At 40.5% G+C, this 19,048-nt stretch overlaps 1 protein-coding gene across 10 annotated transcripts in view; it reads left to right on the forward strand.

The window, feature by feature from the left end:
• Positions 1 to 19,048, forward strand: part of ppp1r12a (protein phosphatase 1, regulatory subunit 12A) — a 238,327-nt gene that overhangs the window by 57,438 nt on the left and 161,841 nt on the right. For all 10 annotated transcript variants that reach the window (XM_073058779.1, XM_073058782.1, XM_073058781.1 and 7 more), the window contains exon 2: positions 224 to 354. In XM_073058779.1, coding sequence (XP_072914880.1) covers positions 224 to 354 — 131 coding nt within the window. The remainder of the gene's footprint in view (positions 1 to 223; positions 355 to 19,048) is intronic.

A 19,048-nucleotide genomic window follows, 5' to 3' on the forward strand; every position in this document is an offset into this window, starting at 1 on the left:
TAAGTTTAATGTGCTTGATCTGACTTGAATTTGAAATACTGGTTAGGAAACTGAAAACACGTGGGGAACTGATCTGATTTGGAATGCTGTTTCTGTATCTAGATCAGTTATCAAATGATTATTGTGCTTATTTTGATTAAGTTCATGTAACAGTGCTTGAGATGGATTTTCTTACTCTTGCATCTCTGCGAAATATTTATAAATATTTTTGTATCTTTTGTAGGCATGTATAGATGATAATTTGGATATGGTGAAATTCCTAGTGGAACATTCTGCAAATATTAACCAGCCAGATAACGAAGGTTGGATCCCACTACATGCAGCTGCTTCTTGTGGATATGCAGATATAGCAATGTAAGTACTGGGCATTCCTGTTTTTAAAACAAAATTGCTTCACGCTTTTTATTAATTGTCATTTGGTAATAATAGAGTCTGGAGAGGAAAACCTAGAACCAAGTGTCCAGACTTCCATTTGATTTTGTAACATTGATTTTGGGGTTGGGAAGCAATATCAGTGTGAAAATGCTGCTCTGTGCAAGGTTTAAATTATTTTAGTCGAGTAAAAGCTTTGCCCTGTACATGGTATAGTTAATAAATATTTTGCATTGTATGGGCCATGATGTTGAAGCTATGACTGAGAAAAATCATTATTTCAGCCTTTTAATCAAAAGGACATGGGCACTATCTCCATTGAGTTAAATTCTTCAGGCACTTGATAATCACAAGGCTTGGACAGATGCTGAAAATCCAGAGCAACAGACAAAATGCTGGAGGAACTCAGCAGGCCAGGCAGCGCCTATGGAGAGGCTGAAACAGCTGACTTGAGTCTTAATGAAGGGTCACAGTCCAAAATGTCGACTATTTATTCCCTTCCATAAAGGCTGTCTGACGTGCTGAGTTCTTCTATAATTTTGTGTTGCTCAAGAATTCGAATACTTTTTGAAGGTTCATTTTGTTGTTGAAGTATGCATGTACAATAGAACTTTGATATTTATCTTCAAGTAGTCAGGAAATACAGGAAAGCCATGGAAGTCGTTGAAAGAAAAGACATCAACCCCCCCACACAGAAATAAACAAAATTCACAAACCCAAACCCCCCAACCCCCTCTCTCATACAAAAGCCAACAGATTGCCCACCCGGTATATGGCAGCCAGAAAATCATAAACCTCAGACCCCCCAACCCCTCACTTGGAAAAGAACAACAACATCATCAAACCTCTAATCCTCTGTCCCACACACAAAAACCAACAGATTGCTCACACAGAGAAGCCAACGAGAACATCAGACCCCAAATCCCCAACCTCTCCTTTGCAAAAACCAATACACTGACTGCCCCCACCCCCCGAAACATAAAAGATATCCACTATTGCCAGTGTATGCAGTGGGCAGATTCTGGAAATAAAAACTCACGGAATGCCATTGTTTTATTTGCTTCATGACTGTTATGGCTTAAGCTTTTTGACCAAGTTGGGCCACCACTGTTAGAACAGGCAGATTTTCATCTGATGAGAAATAGCCATTAGTCACATACTACTAGTTAAATTGGCAAAAGTTGCAGTGATATTTCATCTCATTAAATTTCAAGATTCAGTTAGGTGGCACTTTACTGTCCACTTCAGTTTTGACCAACTTTACTGACATCCTTCTGCTTTAACTTGGGGGTGTGAAGCTAATCTTGTATTGAAAATGCAGTAATATCACCACCCAGTAAAACTAGCCATTATATATTAAGCAACTTAAAAAAAAATAATGCTAGTCATCTGTTGTGAATGGTGTAACTACAGTACTGGAAAGCCCCTTTGGATTAATGTTAGATGTTTGGATTTTAGTGAGTCAGTTAGAATATCTAATTAAAATCAAGCACTGAAATGGTTTACTTTGAGTGTATGTTCTCATCTTGTGATTGTTTCATTTAAGTTGGATATATTTGGCTTGGAGAGCATTCAAATACAACTTCCAACATGGGAATTGAAAGAGCAGGAGGACATGGTCCCTTAAAGGCCACAGCTGATCTGATAACTGAATTTCGGCATTCTCCAATAACCTACCATCCCATGCCTATTAAAGATTTGTGTAATTTTATCTTAACCATTCAAAGACTTTGGTGGTACCACCTTCACCTCAGAATCCTGAACTCCTTTGAGAAAACTGCACTTAATCTTTAGAAATTATTTATTTTTAAACAGTGATTCTTAGTTTTAGGGGAAACATCTTCACATTCACCTTAAGACCATCGATTCAGTCCCATAAGACCATCAGACATAGGAGCAGAATGAAACCGTTTGGCTCATTGAGTCTGCTCTGGTATTCCATCCTGGCAGATTTATTATCCCTCTCAATCCCATTCTCCTGCCTTCCTGTAACCTTTGATGCCCTGACCCCTGCTTTAAATATACCCAATTACTTTTTCTCCACAGTTGTCTGTTGCAGTGAATTCCACCGATTCACCAACATCTGGCTGAAGAAATTCCTCTTCATCTCTGTTCTAAAGGGGCATCTTTTTATTCTGAGGCTGTGCCTCTCAGTCTTCACGCTAGCAGAAACTAAGATATGCAGCTAGCCACTTCAGATAACCGCATTGAATCAGATTTATCACCAACATGCCATGAAATATGTCGTTTTGCAGTAACAATGCAGTGTAATGCATAAAATTTTATAAATTACAATAAAAATATGTATAAAACTTTAAATAAGTAATGCAGCAAGAGAGCAAATATAGTGATCTGGTTTTCATGGGTTCATTTTCTGTTCAGAAATCTGATGGCATAGGGGAATAAGCTGCTTCTGAAGCGTTGAGTGTGTGTCTTCAAGTTCCTGTGCCACCTTTTGGTAGCAATAAGAGGGCATGTCCGAGGTGGTGGAGGTCCTTAATGATGGCAGCCACCTTTATGAGGTATTACCTATTGAAGATGACCTTGATGTTTGGAAGACAAGTGCCCATGATGGGGCTGACTTGAGGTTACAATCCTCTACAGTTTTTTCCAATCCTCTGCAGTGGCCCCCTCATATCAACTGGTGTCGCAACCAGTCAGAATGTACTCATGGTACCTCTGTAGAAATTTGTGAGTTTTTTTTTAATATTAATTTTTTAATACATTTTCTACATCGCTACAGATAAAAAAAAACCCCAGATCGAAATGAAGAACATTAATACAGTGCAAAAATAAACATACAATTATAATATAATACAAAAGAAGATAATTGAGAAAGCACCCAAATTGAAGATATGTAAAATTAGTATCCTTCCCAAGCCCCGCAACAAAAAAGAACTCCAGACCAACCACAACACAATCTAGAGAGTATACATCAGGACATTCAAACCCCCAAAACTGTAAATACACTTAGCAACAGAAGATATTAATGCCTACTACCAACAAAAAAGGAGCTGACAACAAGGGACCGAAAAAAAAACCTTAGTTAAGAGGAAGGTTATGAAAATACTCAATAAAAGGTCTCCAGACCTCATGGAACTTTGTATTCGAATTAAGAACTGAATAATGAATTTTTTCAAGGTCTAAGCAGGACATAATATCATTAAGCCATTGAGCATGCGTGGGCGGGGCAACATCCCTCCATCTAAGGAGGATTAAACGTCTAGCCAGGAGAGAAGCAAAAGATAATATTCGACACTTAGTTGAACTCAGACATAAATCTGTCTCACCCAAAAAACCGAACAAAGCAATTAAAGGGTTAGGTTCTAGGTGGTGATTCAGAATACAAGATAACGTTATGAAGACGTCTTTCCAAAATTTCTTCAAGCTAGGACAAAACCAGTACATATGAATGAGAGAGGCCTCGCCCCTTTTGCATTTATCACAGAGAGGACTAATGTTAGGGTAAAATTGAGATAGTTTAGATTTAGACATATGGGCTCTATGAACAATCTTAAACTGTAAAAGGCAATGGCGAGCACAAAGAGAGGTTGAATTAACCGATTTGAGAATCGAATCCCAAGTCTCATCAGATAAGGAGATATTTAAATCATGCTCCCAAGCCAATCTAATTTTATCCACAGGGGCACGCCGTAAGGATGCTAATTTATCACGAATAAATGATATTAAACCTTTACCTAGTGGATTAATAGAGAGAAATAAATCCATAACATTTTTCTCAGGCATTTCAGGGAAGTTAGGAATTAAAGGATTAATAAAGTGTCTAATTTGGAGATATCTAAAAAAATGAGCATTGGGCAGATTGAACCTGGCAGAGAGCTGTTGAAAAGATGCGAAGCGATTATCAATAAAAAGATCTTCAAAATGTCTAATGCCTTTCCTATACCAATCATGGAATGCTGAATCATACGTGGTAGGTAAAAAAAGGTGATTATGTAAGATAGGGCTAGAAAAGGAAAAACCATGGAAACCATAAAAACTTTCTAAACTGAGCCCAGTGTGTCGAACAAGAGGATTAACAATTAATCTGGACAAACTACTAGGGAGTACAGAGCCAAGAAGTGCAGGGATAGATAAATCTTTAGTGGAACTCAACTCCATTGCCACCCAATTAGGGCACTCGGGTTGGCCATGGAAAAAAGACCAAAAGGTAGCACAACGAATATTGGCTGCCCAGTAATATAAACGAAAGTTAGGTAAAGCCATGCCACCCTCTTTTTTAGATTTTTGGAGATAAACTTTATTAATTCTAGAGCGCTTATTCTTCCACAGGTATGACAAAATAGTAGAGTCTAAGGAATCAAAAAAAGATTTAGGAATAAAAATTGGGATTGATTGAAATAAATATAAAAGTTTAGGGAGAACATACATTTTAACAACATTGATACGACCTACCAAAGACATAGATAGAGGTAACCATTGTAACAGACTCTGTTTTATAGTATATGAAAGATTGGCAAAATTTTCATGAAAGAGATCTTTAAACTTCCTTGTGACTGTAATCCCAAGATAAGTAAATTGATTATGAACTACTTTAAAAGGGAGATCACGAAATGTTAATTTTTGTGCTTCTTTATTAATTGGGAAAAGTTCGCTCTTATGTAAATTAAGTTTATAGCCAGAGAACTGGCTAAACTGATCAAGAAGTGAAAACATTGGAGGTAAGGATGTAGACGGATTTGAAAGAAAAAGTAATAAGTCATCAGCATAAAGAGAAACTATGCTCAACACCCCCTCTCCAAATCCCGGTCAATTCAGGACAATTTCGAAATGCTATCGCCAAAGGTGCTATAGCCAAATCAAAGAGAAAGAGACTTAAAGGGCATCCCTGGCGGGTGCCACGTTTGAGGTTAAATAACTGGGATTTCTGAAAATTGGTCAAAACAGAGGCAGTAGGACACAAATACAGCAATTTGATCCAAGAGATAAAACTTTGACCAAAGTCAAATTTTTCTAAAACTGCAAAAAGGTAGTTCCATTCTATACAATCAAATGCTTTCTCCGCATCGAGGGAAATAACACATTCAGGAATCCCAGTTGGAGGTGAATATAAAATGTTAAATAAATGCCAAATGTTAAAAAAAGGAAGACGGTTTTTAATAAAACCAGTTTGATCATCAGAAATAATAGAGGGAATAACAGTTTCTAATCTATAAGCCAAAACTTTGGCCAAGATTTTAACATCAACATTGAGCAAAGAAATCGGCCTATACGAGGAACACTCTGTTGGGTCTTTACCCTTTTTTAATAAAAGAATAATAGATGCCTCATTAAAAGAGGGTGGCAGTTTACCGTAATTAAACGAGTCAGATAATACTGAGAATAACTGAGGGGAAAGAAGTGAAGAGAATGATTTATAAAATTCTACGGGGAACCCATCAGGTCCAGGAGATTTCCCTGAAGACAATGCAGAAATTGCAAAAGATATTTCTTCTGATGAAATAGGTGCATTAAGTTTGGCTTTGAAATCAGATGAAAGCAAAGGAATATTCAGATTATTTAAAAAGTGATCAACAGAGATATTGTCATTCAAAGATTCAGTGGAATAAAGTTGAGAATAGAAATTTTTAAATGCGTCATTGATTTCTAAGTGATCCGATGTAAAGTCTCCATTCTCCTTCCGGATCTTCGTAATATGTTGTTTGGCTTTGGAATGTCTCAGCTGATTGGCTAGAAATTTACCAGATTTGTCACCATGAATATAGAAGCGACTCTTACTTTCAAGAAGTTGGCGTTTGACAGGTTGAGTAGACAGAAGATTAAATTTAGTTTGAAGTTCTACACGCTTGTATAATTCAGGATTCTTAGTTTGAGCATACAGTTGATCCAATTCTTTAATCTGATTAATGAGGTCTAATCGATCTGCACAGGACTTTCTATTAAGATTTGCTGTATAGGAGATTATTTGACCCCTCAAATATGCTTTCATGGCATCCCAGACAATGTGGGATGACATTTCAGATGATGTATTGGTGTTAAAATAAAAGGTTATCTGATCCTTAATAAATTTTAGAAAATCATCATCCGATAATAAAGTTGAGTCAAAACGCCAGTGTTTATTCCTCTGAGGGAGACCAGGAAAATTTAAAGACAAAGTAATTGGGGTATGGTCAGAAATCAGTATACTCTGATAGTCACAAGAATAGACAAATGGAATAAGTTGATTATCGAGTAAAAAGTAGTCAATTCTAGTAAAGGTATGGTGAACATGTAAAAAAAAAAGAATAGTTTCTCTCAGTGGGATGAAGGAAGCGCCATATATCAGAGATACCATAATTAGAGAGAAAAGAGTGAATAGCTAAGGCAGATTTAATTAGTAACAGAGGACGATCGATCCAAATTAGGATCTAACCAACAATTGAAATCGCCACCCAGTGTAAGAGAGTGTGAGTTTAAATCTGGTAGTGAGGAGAAAAAACGTTCAAAAAAAATTAACATCATCAAAATTGGGAGCATACAGGATTGCTAGTACAACTTTAGTATTGTATAATTTACTAGAAACAATAATAAAATGGCCATTTGTATCAGATATCTTATTATGGAGTTCAAAAGGAATATTTGAATTAATAAGGATGGAGGCCCCCCTAGCTTTGGCAGCAAAGGATGAATGAAAATGCTGACCCACCCACTTTGACAGAAGCCGAGAATTATCAAAACTACGAATATGAGTTTCTTGAAGGAAAGCAATGTCAGCTTTGAGTTGTTTAATATGCGAGAAGACCTTCCTTCTTTTAACAGGATGATTCAATCCCTTTACATTACAGCTCACAAATTTAAGTGAATTAACCATTATCAATTGTTAGTGCATAGAAGGTAGCAGGCATATAGAAAATCAAGCAGTACAGTAACAGTCTGGGAGCAAAAATGTAAACATAGATCCATAGAATCAAAACAGAGACATGTCCTGAATAACAAAGGAAAACAAAAGAAGCAGTGAGTAGTGTTGGAACTGGAGAATCCACCCCCCCTCGCAACCCAAAATTAGACGGCTACCTAAAAAAGCAGCTGGCTCTACCAAAAAAATTAACCCAAGTATGACTTCCAGTTCTGTGTCGTTAACAAAAGTTCCGTATAAATAATATAGCAAATAATAACTAATTTATGCACTAGAAAACAGAATTATAAATAGGAACAACTTCAACAGAAGTATAAAACTTAATACAAAGAAAATCAGAAGAAAACTAAAACTAACCTACCCGTGAAAAATTATATAAAGATTAAAAGAAAAAAAAAGGAGGGAGAAAAGGGGGAAATTATAAAATTCAAAGAGAGTCCTTATCAACCATTTACAGAAAAAAAAAAGCAAAACTTAAACTATGAATCAACCAACAGGGAGGCCTTCAATAAAAACTCCAAACCTCCAAAACAAGTTAAAGACAATTGTAGTTCTCTATAGATAAGGTTATACAAAAATAAAATAGATTACACAGGTAAAATCTAAAAGTTCGCAGGGAAACATTAAACTTAAATTATCTATTTAGAAAAAACGCACCAAGTCCAGGGAGAGATTGACTACAGCCCTTAGAGCATATATGTCAATCTCAAGGCCCGCGGGCCAAATCCGGCCCGCGGTGGAATTATCTTTGACCCGTGAGATAATATCTAATTACTATTAAAGCTGGTCCCAGTAATCGAAGTGCCTATGGCGTATGATATGGCTAATGCTGAGTTTATTCAGGTACCAGATTTTCAGGGTTTTTAGTGTTTATTCGGCAGTCTTGCTCGGCAGTCTTCTTCTTAAGAAACGGAATTTGTAAAGTGAAACACTTTGTAGTTATAGCAGAGACTGAGACACATGAGAGCAGGCTGAAAAAACGGAGGCAACGAAAGCTGCGTTCGCATGCGTCCGACTGATCCGGCCCGCATGAAGCTGCATTTTGCTCAATCTGGCCCGTGACCTGAAATGAGTTTGACAAGCCCTGCCTTAGAGTTTCAATAGATAATGACTGAATTATTCAAGTAAAGTCTGGGTTCGGAAAAAATAGTTTTACTTCGAGAAGTACTTATCAACCATTTTAGAAGGTCAGGCCGGTTCCGAAGAAGACGAGGTGGCTGGAAGACTTCCAACAAACGCCCCAGCCTCCTTCACTTATAATCTCCAGTAGTAAGTGTAATTCGAAGATCGGCTGGGTTTCGGAGAGAGGGTCTGAATCCGCGATCAAAAAGCACTTTCATTACACCTTTAAACTCAGCACGCATCTTCAGAACCTGGGGGGCGAAATCCTCCACAAAACGAATGACAGTATTTTGAAAGGCAAAAGTACCTCTGCGGCGTGCCTCCATCATCAAATGGTTTTTCATCTGGTATTGATGAAAGCATAAAATAATCGGCCGTGGGCGGGAACCCAGAATTGCTCGAAGAACATAGATCCTGTGTGCCCTTTCAAGCTCAGGTGGAGTCGGAAAAAATTCTTTCCCGAAAATCTCACAGAGAAACTTGGAAAAAAATTCAACGGGAGAGCCCTTTTCGGTGGCTTCTGGCAAACCAAGAATTCGTAGATTGCAACGTCTGCTCCGATTTTCAAGATCCACCATTTTGGAAAAAAGTTTACTATTCTTCTCCTCTAGGTTGGAGCAGAGAGTTTCAAGATATTGAACACGGCATTTTAAATCTTCAGAAGCTACGTCAATGCGAGATAAATGTTCAGCATGATCATCCACTCTAGCATTAATCTGATCCAGTTTGACATTCAGCTGGTTGAAAGAAGTTCTAAATTCAGTTCTAAAATCCATTAAAGTATCTTGTCGATGTTGTTCCAGAACAGCAAGAATGTCAGCCGGCAAAGCCGTAGAAATTTCCTTTTTCCCGGTTTTAGTACTTTTGGTAGCCATTATAAGATAGATGTGTTCGCAGGCAGGTAGAAGAGAACTAATAAAAGACCTAACTAAGGTTTAAAAAGGGAGACACATAGTGCAAAGGTAAGAAGAATAACGGAGCAAAAGTTCGGAGCAACTAAACAATCGCCATCTTACCAGAAGTCCCGAAATTTGTGATTTTTTTGGTGTCAGCAAATCTCCTCAAACTCATAATGAGTTATAGCGCTGGTGTGGTATTAAGCCATTACTGAATTTCTAGTACATGAGCATCCTTAAAGAACGTAACCGGTATCATACCTGGGTCAGCTTATGGATTTATTTTGAGCACAATTTAAACAGCACTTTAAATCAGGAATCAGCTGTGCTGTCTGCTTGACCAGCTGATGTATGTCCTTGTCCAGGAATAGGTGTGCGGGTGAGGGAGTGAAGTGGAATTCAGACCTCGTTATTGAGGGATTTGTAACTTGAGCCAAGTTGATGACTTCCTGAATACTTGCCTAATTCCAGAAAGGGATGATCATATGAAATAGAGCTGAATTTTGCATGTTCAGTAGCTGTTGCATGTATGAAGTAATTGGCTTGACTGTTTTAATTATTTTCTGGGATGTCAGCATGGGTTGCCCATCTCCAGATAGAATTGACATGGAGAGGGTTTGTCCTATTGTGGGGGAGTCTCGGACCAGAGGACACAGCTTCAGAATAGAAGAATGTTCCTTTAGAAGAGAGATGAGGAGGAATTTCTTAAGCCAGGTGGTGGTGAATCAGTGAAGTTTACTGGCACAGATGGTTGTGAAGGCAAAGTCATTTCAGTTAAAAGTAGATGTGTCACCATATGCAACTCTGAGATTCATTTTCTTGCAGGCATACTTAAATCCAATAACCATAAATACCAATCTTGTTGCTGAATGGCAGGCTGGGGGTTTGGGTTTTGATGTTCTTGTTGTTTCTCCATGTGGCTGATCTGCTAGTTTCTGTGCTGGGGGGGGGGGGGGGTTGAGGTTTACGAGTTTTTGTTTCTTTTTTCATTTTGTGCGTGGGGGGAGTGGGATTGCTGTCTTTCAACTACTTCCATGGTTTTCTGTACTTTATGGGCGATCTGGAGAAGTTGTATTCTGCATGTATACTTTGATAATGAACCTTTAGTATCAATGACAGACCACTCTAGCCAGTGTGTAAAAGACAACAGACAATAGAGAGTAGGTGCAGGAGTCGGCCATTTGGCCCTTCTAGCCAGCACCGCCATTCACTGTGATCATGGCTGATCATACACAATCAGTACCCCGTTCCTGCCCTCTCCCCACATCCCTTGACCCCACTATCTATAAGAGCTCTATCTAACTCTCTCTTGAATGCATCCAGAGACTTGGCCTCCACTGCCTTCTGGGGCAGAGCATTCCACATATCCACCACTCTCTGGGTGAAAAAGTTTTTCCGCATCTCTGTTCTAAATGGCCTACCCCTTATTCTTAAACTGTGGCCTCTAGTTCTGAACTCACCCATCAGCGGGAACATGCTTCCTGCCTCCAGCGTGTCCAATCCCTTAATAATCTTATATGTTTCAATCAGATCCCTTCTCATCCTTCTAAATTCCAGTGTATACAAGCCCAGTCGCTCCAATCTTTCAACATAAGACAGTCCCGCAATTCCAGGAATTAACCTTGTGAACCTATGCTGCACTCCCTCAATAGCAAGAATGTCCTTCCTCAAATTTGGAGACCAAAACTGCACACAATGCTCCAGGTGGGGTCTCACCAGGGCCCTGTACAGCTGCAGAAGGACCTCTTTACTCCTATACTCAATTCCTCTTGTTATAAAAGCCAGCATGCCATTAGCTTTCTTCACTGCCTGCTGTACCTGCATGCTTGCTTTCATTGACTGATGTACAAGAACACCTAGATCTCGTTGTACTTCCCCTTTTCCTAACGACTCCATTTAGATAGTAATCTGCCTTCCTGTTCTTGCCACCAGTGGATAACCTCACATTTATCCACATTAAACTGCATCTGCCATACATTTGCCCACTTGCCCAACCTGTCCAAGTCACCCTGCATTCTCATAACATCCTCCTGACATTTCACACTGCCACCCAGCTTTGTGTCATCAGCAAATTTGCTAATGTTACTTTTAATCCCTTCATCTAAATCATTAATGTATATTGTAAACAGCTGCGGTCCCAGCACCGAACCTTGCGGTACCCCACTGGTCACAGCCTGCCATTCCGAAAGGGACCCGTTAATCACAACTCTTTGTTTCCTGTCAGCCAGCCAATTTTCAATCCATGTCAGTACTCTGCCCCCAATACCATGTGCCCTAATTTTGCCCACTAATCTCCTATGTGGGACTTCATCAAAAGCTTTCTGGAAGTCCAGGTACACTACATCCACTGGCTCTCCCTTGTCCATTTTCAAGGGACTGAATATCATTCGTCACTAACAGAGCCCCCCCACCCCCTCTGCCAGTCAGTCTGTCCTTTCGATAAGATGTATATCCTTGAATATTCATTTCCCAGGCCCTGTCCACTTGAAGCCATGTCTCAGTTATTCCCACAACATCGTACTTGCCAATTTCCAACTGAGCCTCAAGCTCATCTACTTTATTCCTTCTACTTCGTGCATTCATATATAATACTTTTAGTTCGGTACTCCCCTCTCCTTTCATATCAATTCCTATTTCACTTGGCCATACTGTATGATCTCTTCTTGAGCTTTCTACTCCATTGATTCTGTTGTCCTTTTTAACTTTTCTTATTTTCACTTTCCCTTTAACTCCATCCTTATATTTCCAGTTCATCCCCTCCCCCCCACTACTTAGCTTAAACACATCCGTGTTGCAGTGGCAAACCTGTCTGCCAGAATGCTGGTCCCCCGCCTATTAAGGTGCAACCTGTCCCTTTTGTACAATTCATCCCTACCCCAAAACAGATCCCAGTGGTCCAAGAATGTAAATCCTTGCTTCTTGCACCAGTTCCTCAGCCACACATTCAGATCCATTATCTCCCTGTTCCTGCCCTCTCCAGCATGAGGAACTGGAAGCAAACCAGAGATAACCACCCTGGAAGTCCTGCTTTTCAGCCTTCTTCCAAGTTCTCTGACGTCCCGCTGCAGAATGTCCTTCCTCTTCTTCCCGATGTCATTTGTGCTGACATGCACTGCCACTTCCGGCTGTTCACTCAGACAACAAACAGTGCAAATAAATCAGAAAGAGAAAAAGAAATAATAATAAACAACAATAAATATCAAGAACACTAGATGAAGAGTCCTTGAAGTGAGTCCATTGGTTCCTAAGACACACAGTAGCAGAATTAGACCATTCAGCCCATCAAGTCTGCTTCACCATTCCATCATGGTTGATTCCAGATCCCACTCAATCCCAGACACCTACATTCTTGCCATATCCTTTGCTGCCCTGACTGTTCAGGAAATGTTCAAATTCCACCTTAAATATATGCATAGACTGGGCGTTCACTGCCATCTGTAGCAGAGCATTCCACAGATTTAGTAAATCTGGCTGGCTGAGAAGAATTCAGTAATGGGGCAAGTGAAGTTGAGTGAAATTGTCATTGGTTCAAGAGCCCATTGGTTGAGGGGTAATAACTGTTCCTAAACGTGGTGGTGTGAGTGCTGAGGCTCCTGTATTACCTTCCTGATGGCACCAGTGAGATGAGAACATGACCTGGCTCCTGGAGGTTGCTGATGATGGATGCTGCTTTCCTGCAAGAATGCTCCATGTGGATGTGTTCACTGGTGGGGAGGGCTTTACCTGTGATTGTCTGGGCTGTGTCCACTTTTTTTTTGAGGGAATTTCTGTTCAAGGGCATTGGTGTTTCCATACCAGAAGTGATGCAACCAGTCAATATACTCTCCACCACATATCTATAGACATTTGTCAAAGTTTTAGATGTTATGCCAAATCTTCGCAAATTCCTGAGAACATAGAGGTGCTGCATGCATTCTTTATAATTTCACTTTCGTGCTGGGCCCAGGGACAGGTCCTCTGAAATGATAGCACCAAGGAATCTAAAGTTAATGACTCTGTCCACCATTGATCCTCCTTGAGGACTGGCTCATGTTTCTTCCTCCTGCAGTCAATAATCAGCTCTTTGGTCATGCTGATATTGAATAAATGTCAGCATTACATTGTGGGTTACATTGAGTAAATGTCAGCTGAGTGGTAACACTCAGCCAGATTTTCAATCTCCCTCCTGTATGCTGATGTGTCACCACCTTTGATTCAGCCTGTGGCATTCGTATTGTCAGAAAACTTGAATATGGCATTGGAGCTTTGTTTAGCCACACAGACGTAAGTGTGAAGTGAGTAGAACAGAAGGCTAAGTACACAGCCTTGTGGGGTGTCTGTGCTGATGGAGATTGTGGAGGAGTTGTTGTTGCCAATCTGAACTGACTGAGGCCAGCAAATGAGGAAATCGAGGATCCAGTTGCACAAGGAGGTATTTGAGGCCAAGGTCTTGAAGATTACTGATTAGTTTTGAGGTGTGGATAGTGTTCAGCGCTGAGCTGTAATCAATAAGGAGTATCCTGATGTACAGTATGCACCTTTGCTGTTCAGATGTTCTATGATTGAATGAGCCAATGAGATGGCACCTACTGTGGACCTGTTGTGCCTGTCGGCAATTTGGAGCAAGACGAAGATCCAACTCCTCAGGCAGGAGTTGATATGTTTCATCACCAATCTCTCAAAGCACTTCATCACTGGATGTATGTGCTACTGGACAATGGTCATTGAGGCAGGTTACCATATTCTTCTTTGGCACTGGTTGAAGCAGGTGGGTACCTCAGATTGCTGAAGCGAGAAGTTAAAGATCTCAGAGAACACTCTAGCCAGTTGATAGCACATGCCTTTATTGCTTGGCCAGATACTCCCATCTGGGCTGGATGCTTTCCTTGAGTTTCACCTTTCTGAAGGATCCTCTCACATTGGCCTCAGAGACTGATATCGCAGATTTATTGGGGGTTGTGGGAGTTTGTTTCAATAGGTACATTTAATGTCTAAGAAATGTATACAGTATACATCCTGAAGCTCTTTTTCTTTGCAAACATCTACAAAAACAGAGGAATGCCCCAAAGAATGAATGACAGTTAAATGTTAAAACCCCAAAGCCCTCCCCCTCCCATGCACAAGCAGCAGCAAGGCTACGACCTCCCCTCCCCATCAGCAAAAAAGCATCAGTGTCCTCCACCATGCACCCAAGCGTGCAGCAAAGCATCAATAAATACAGAGACTTGCAATATCCCAAAGACTACTTGTTGACCTGGTAATTCGACATACCACAGGCCCTCTCTCTCCCAAGGGAAAAAGAGGTGTCCCTGTTTCACAGTGAGAGGGGAGACATAATAAACAATTTACTGATTTATGATATTATAAGTATGTTCTGTCGCCTTTTCCGAGCTCTGTGCCCAGAGAGTCGGCCCCAGGGTTCAGGTCTCTGGACACCTAGCCATGGCAGATAACCCGCTGCTCACAGTGTTCTGTGTTCTCCCACTATGCCTCAGTCAGGGGCACCGGCCTTGAATCAGCCCTTCTCCAGAGCCACGGAAATCTGACACCCTGAATGCACGCTTGCCTTCCAGGCCGCATCCCTGGAATACCAAAAAACAGCCGGTTGTGAGGCCCTGAGAGCGGGTCCCATTCCTGCCAAAAAAACCAAAGTCAGAGTGTAACTCCAGTTCAGGGTCTTCAAAAGAACTTTGAAAAGGAAAAAAAGATAGAAACAGAGCTTTCCGTAGATCGTACCTGGACCTCTTGTAACTTTCTTGATCACCAGATTTGAATGTCTCTGATCTGGTCCTCAGCGGATTGTGGATCTCATGGGTCATCCAAGATTTCTGGTTGGGGAAGACTCTGAATGATTTTGTGAGGATATGCTTGTCTATAACTGTTTTTATAAATCCATGCCAACCATGGTGTATTCATTCAGATCCACAGGTAGTCCTTGAACGCGATCTGTCCACTGACTCAAAGCAATCCCGTAGTTGCTTCTCTGCCTCTTGTGACCACATCTTTGTTGTCCTAATCTCTGGAGCTTTGATCTTTAGTCTCTGAGAAGGATAGCTTTGTGATCCAAATTTCCTGAAATGTGGCCTGGCTATTTCTTATCTTGGTATAGCAGTGGTCTAATGTGTTGAGACCTTTGGTACTATAGGTTTTATGCTGATGGTAATTGGACAAGGATTTCTTTAAACAAAATCACTATGAATTTCAGTGATTTCATAGTCACTGAAATCTGTGACTATGCTATGAAATGTGTTGGGGTGGACTGTATCTTGTTTGATGATGACATCGTGCAGTATCGCAAGCACCTGATTATAGTCGGCCAGTGTGGGAGGTGAACTGCGTTTGGGATCATAGAGGAAAAAAGTGGAGGTTCATAAGTTCTTGATAAGTCAGGGTGTCAAAGGTAATGGGGAAAAAGGTATGAGCCTGAGGTTGAGTGGGATAGTAAATCAACCATGATGGAATATCAGAACAGTCCTGTTTGACCAAATGGCCTAATTTACTCAAGTCTGATGGTCTTTTTACTCTTCATAATGTGGCATCCTGGAGCTTCAGCAGTTCTGGTGAAGATGGTCCCACAGGCTCTGGACAACAGAGTTTCGGAATTTTGACCCAGTAGTATTGAAGGAACAGTGGTAAATATCCAGATCAGGATAGTGTCTGACTTTTTGAGGATTATGCAAACAGTGGTGTTAATTTATTGTTGTAAATCTTTTTCCTTAGTGGTGATCAAGGTCATAGGCTTCATGGTTTGTGTTGTATTGGATTCAGTGAGTATAGAACAGCATAGCACAGTATAAGCCCTTTGGTCCATGCTGTAGTGATGATGCTTTAACCTACTCTAATATCACTCTACACCTTCCTTCCTGCATAACCCACCATTCTTCATTCATGCTGATGTAAGAGTTTCTGAGATGTCGTTGCCTCTATCACCATCCCAGACAGCACATTTCATGCACCCTCACTCTGTGTGGGGGGGGGGGGGGAGAGGAGGAACTTACTCTGACATCCTTCCTATACTTTATTCCACATTGAAGTTACACCCCAGGGCCACTTCTGCCTTGGGTAAAAGTCTCTGACGGTGCATTCTGTCTTTGCCTTTAAACAAGAGCAGAGATGTTGTAGTCATCACTGAATCATGGCTGAAGGATAGTTGTAGTTGGGAGCTGAATGTCTAATGTTACACATTATATCAGAGGGATAGGGAAGCAGGCAGAGGGGGTACTGTGGCTCTGCTGGTAAAGAGTGGCATCAGATCAGTAGAAAGATGTGACATAGGATTGGAAGATGTTGAATCCTTGTGGGTTGAGTTAAGAAACTGCAAGGGTGAAGGGACGTTGATGGCGGTTATATACAGGCCTCCCAACAGTGGCTGAGAGGTGGACCACAGATTACAACAGGAAATAGAAAAAGGTTATCAAAGAGCAATGTTAGGGTAGTCATGGGAGATTTTAACATGCAGGTCCATTGGGAAAATCAGGTTGATGATAGATCTCAGGAGAGTAAGTTTGTTGAATGCCCAAGAAATGGCTTTTTTTTTTAAAGAGCAGTTTGTTATTGAGCCTATTAGAGGATCAGCTATATTGGATTGGGTGTTAAGTAATGAACCAGAGGTTATTAGGGAGCTCAAAGAACTGTGAGGAACCATTGATCACAATATAATTGAGTTCAACTTGGAATTTGATAGGAAGAAAGTAAAGTCTGATGAAGCAGTATTTCAGTGGTGTAAAGGACATTATAGTGGTATGAGAGAGGAGTTGGCCAAAGTAAATTGGAAGGAGCTGCTGGCAGAGATGTCAGAAGAGCAGCAATGCCGTGTGTTTCTGGGAAAAATGAAGGAGCAGGACATACATATTCCAAAAATGAAGAAATACTCAAAATGATAAAACAGTACAACCATGGCCTGACAAGGGAAGTCAAAGCTATTGTAAAAGCAAAAGAAAGGGCATACAGCAAAGCAAAAATTAGTCAGAAGATAGAGGATTGGGAAGTTCTTAAAAACGTACAGAGAGCAGCTGAAAAAAATAATTAGAGGGGGAAAAGATGAAATATGAAAGCAAGCTAGCAAATAATATCAAAGTGGATAGTAAAAGTTTTTTTTCAAGTATCTTTAAAAATAAAAGAGAAATGAGAGTGGATACAGGACCATTAGAAAATGAGGCAGGAGAAGGAGATGGCTGATGAACTAAATTAGTATTTTGCATCAGCCTTCACTGTGGAAGATACGAGCAGTATGCCTGATGTAGTGTGTGAAGGAAGAGAAGGGGGTGCAGTTACTATTACAAATGAGAAGGTGCTCAAAAAGCTAAAAAGAAATCCTAAAGGTACGTAAGTCACCCGGACTAGATGACCTGCACCTGAGGGTTCTGAAAGAGGTAGTGTGAGAGATTGTGGTGGCATTAGAAATTCTTTCAAACTTCATTGGATTCTGGCATGGTGCCAGAGGACTGGAAAATTGCAAATGTCACTCCACTCTTTAAGAAAGGGGGAAGGCAGCAGAAAGGAAATTATAGACCAGTTAGCCTGACCTCAGTGGTTGGGAAGATGTCAGTGTCAATTGTTAAGGTTGAAGTGATGGAGCATTTGGTGACACAGGACAAGATAGTACAAAGTCAGCATGGTTTCCTTCAGGGAAAATTCTGCCTGACGAGCCTGTTGGAATTCTGAGGAGATTACAAGTAGGATAGATAAAGGAGATGCAGTGCATGTTGTATATTTGGACTTTCAAAAGGCCTTTGACAAGGTGCCACACATGAGGCTGCTTACCAAGTTATGAACCCATGGTATTACAGGAAAGTTACTAACATTGCTAGAGCATTGGCTCATTGGTAGGAAGCATTGAGTGGGAATAAAAGGATCCTTTTCTGGTTGGCTGCCTGTGACTAGTCATGTTCCACAGGGGTTGGTGTTATATATAATTTAGATGATGTATATTTAGATTTAGATTTAGTTGTTGCCAAGTTTGCAGGTGATAGGAAGATTGGTGGAGGGGCAGGTAGTGTTGAGAAAGCGGGTAAGATGCAGAAGGACTTAGATTAGGAGAATGGACAAGAAAGTGGCAAATGAAATACAAAGTTGGAAAGTTCATGGTCATGCGCTTTAGTAGTAGAAATAAATGTGTGGACTGTTTTCTGAATGGAGAAAATCCAAAAATCGGAGATGCAAAGGGGAGTCCTAAAGGTTAACTTGCAGGTTGAGTTGGTGGTGAAGAAGGCAAATGCCATGTTAGCATTCATTTCAAGAGGTCCAGAATGCAAGAACATGGAGGGATTTTGAGGCTTTATAAGGTACTGGTGAGGCCTGTTCTTAAGTATTGTGAACAGTTTTGTGAACTTCCTCTGGGCCTAAGGCTGATTCCAGAAATGAAAGGGTTATCATACGAGGAATGTTTGGTTGTACTCACTGGAATTCAGAAAGACGAGGGGGAGACCTTATTGAAACCTTTTGAATGTTGAAAGGCCTAGATGTTAGATGTGGAAAGGATATTTCCCATGGTGGGACGTCTAGGACAAGAGGGCACAGCCTCAGAGGGGCACCCTTTCAAAACAGATGCGGAGAAGGTGGTGAATTTGTTGCCACATACAGCTGTGGAGGCCAGGTCATTGGGTGTATTTAAGGTAGAGATTGATAGGTTCTTGATTGGACATGGCACCAAAGGTTATGAGAAGGTGGCCAGGAACTGGAGTTGAGAAAAAAAGAATCAGCCATCAAGTCAAGTCACTTTTTGTTGTCATTTTGACCATAACTGCTGGTACAGTACACAGTAAAAATGAGACAGTGTTTTTCAGGACCATGGTGCTACATGAAACAGTACAAAAACTACATG

The sequence above is a fragment of the Hemitrygon akajei genome, chromosome 10 (genome assembly GCF_048418815.1).
Source record: "Hemitrygon akajei chromosome 10, sHemAka1.3, whole genome shotgun sequence".
In the NCBI taxonomy this organism is placed as follows: Eukaryota; Metazoa; Chordata; class Chondrichthyes; order Myliobatiformes; family Dasyatidae; genus Hemitrygon; species Hemitrygon akajei.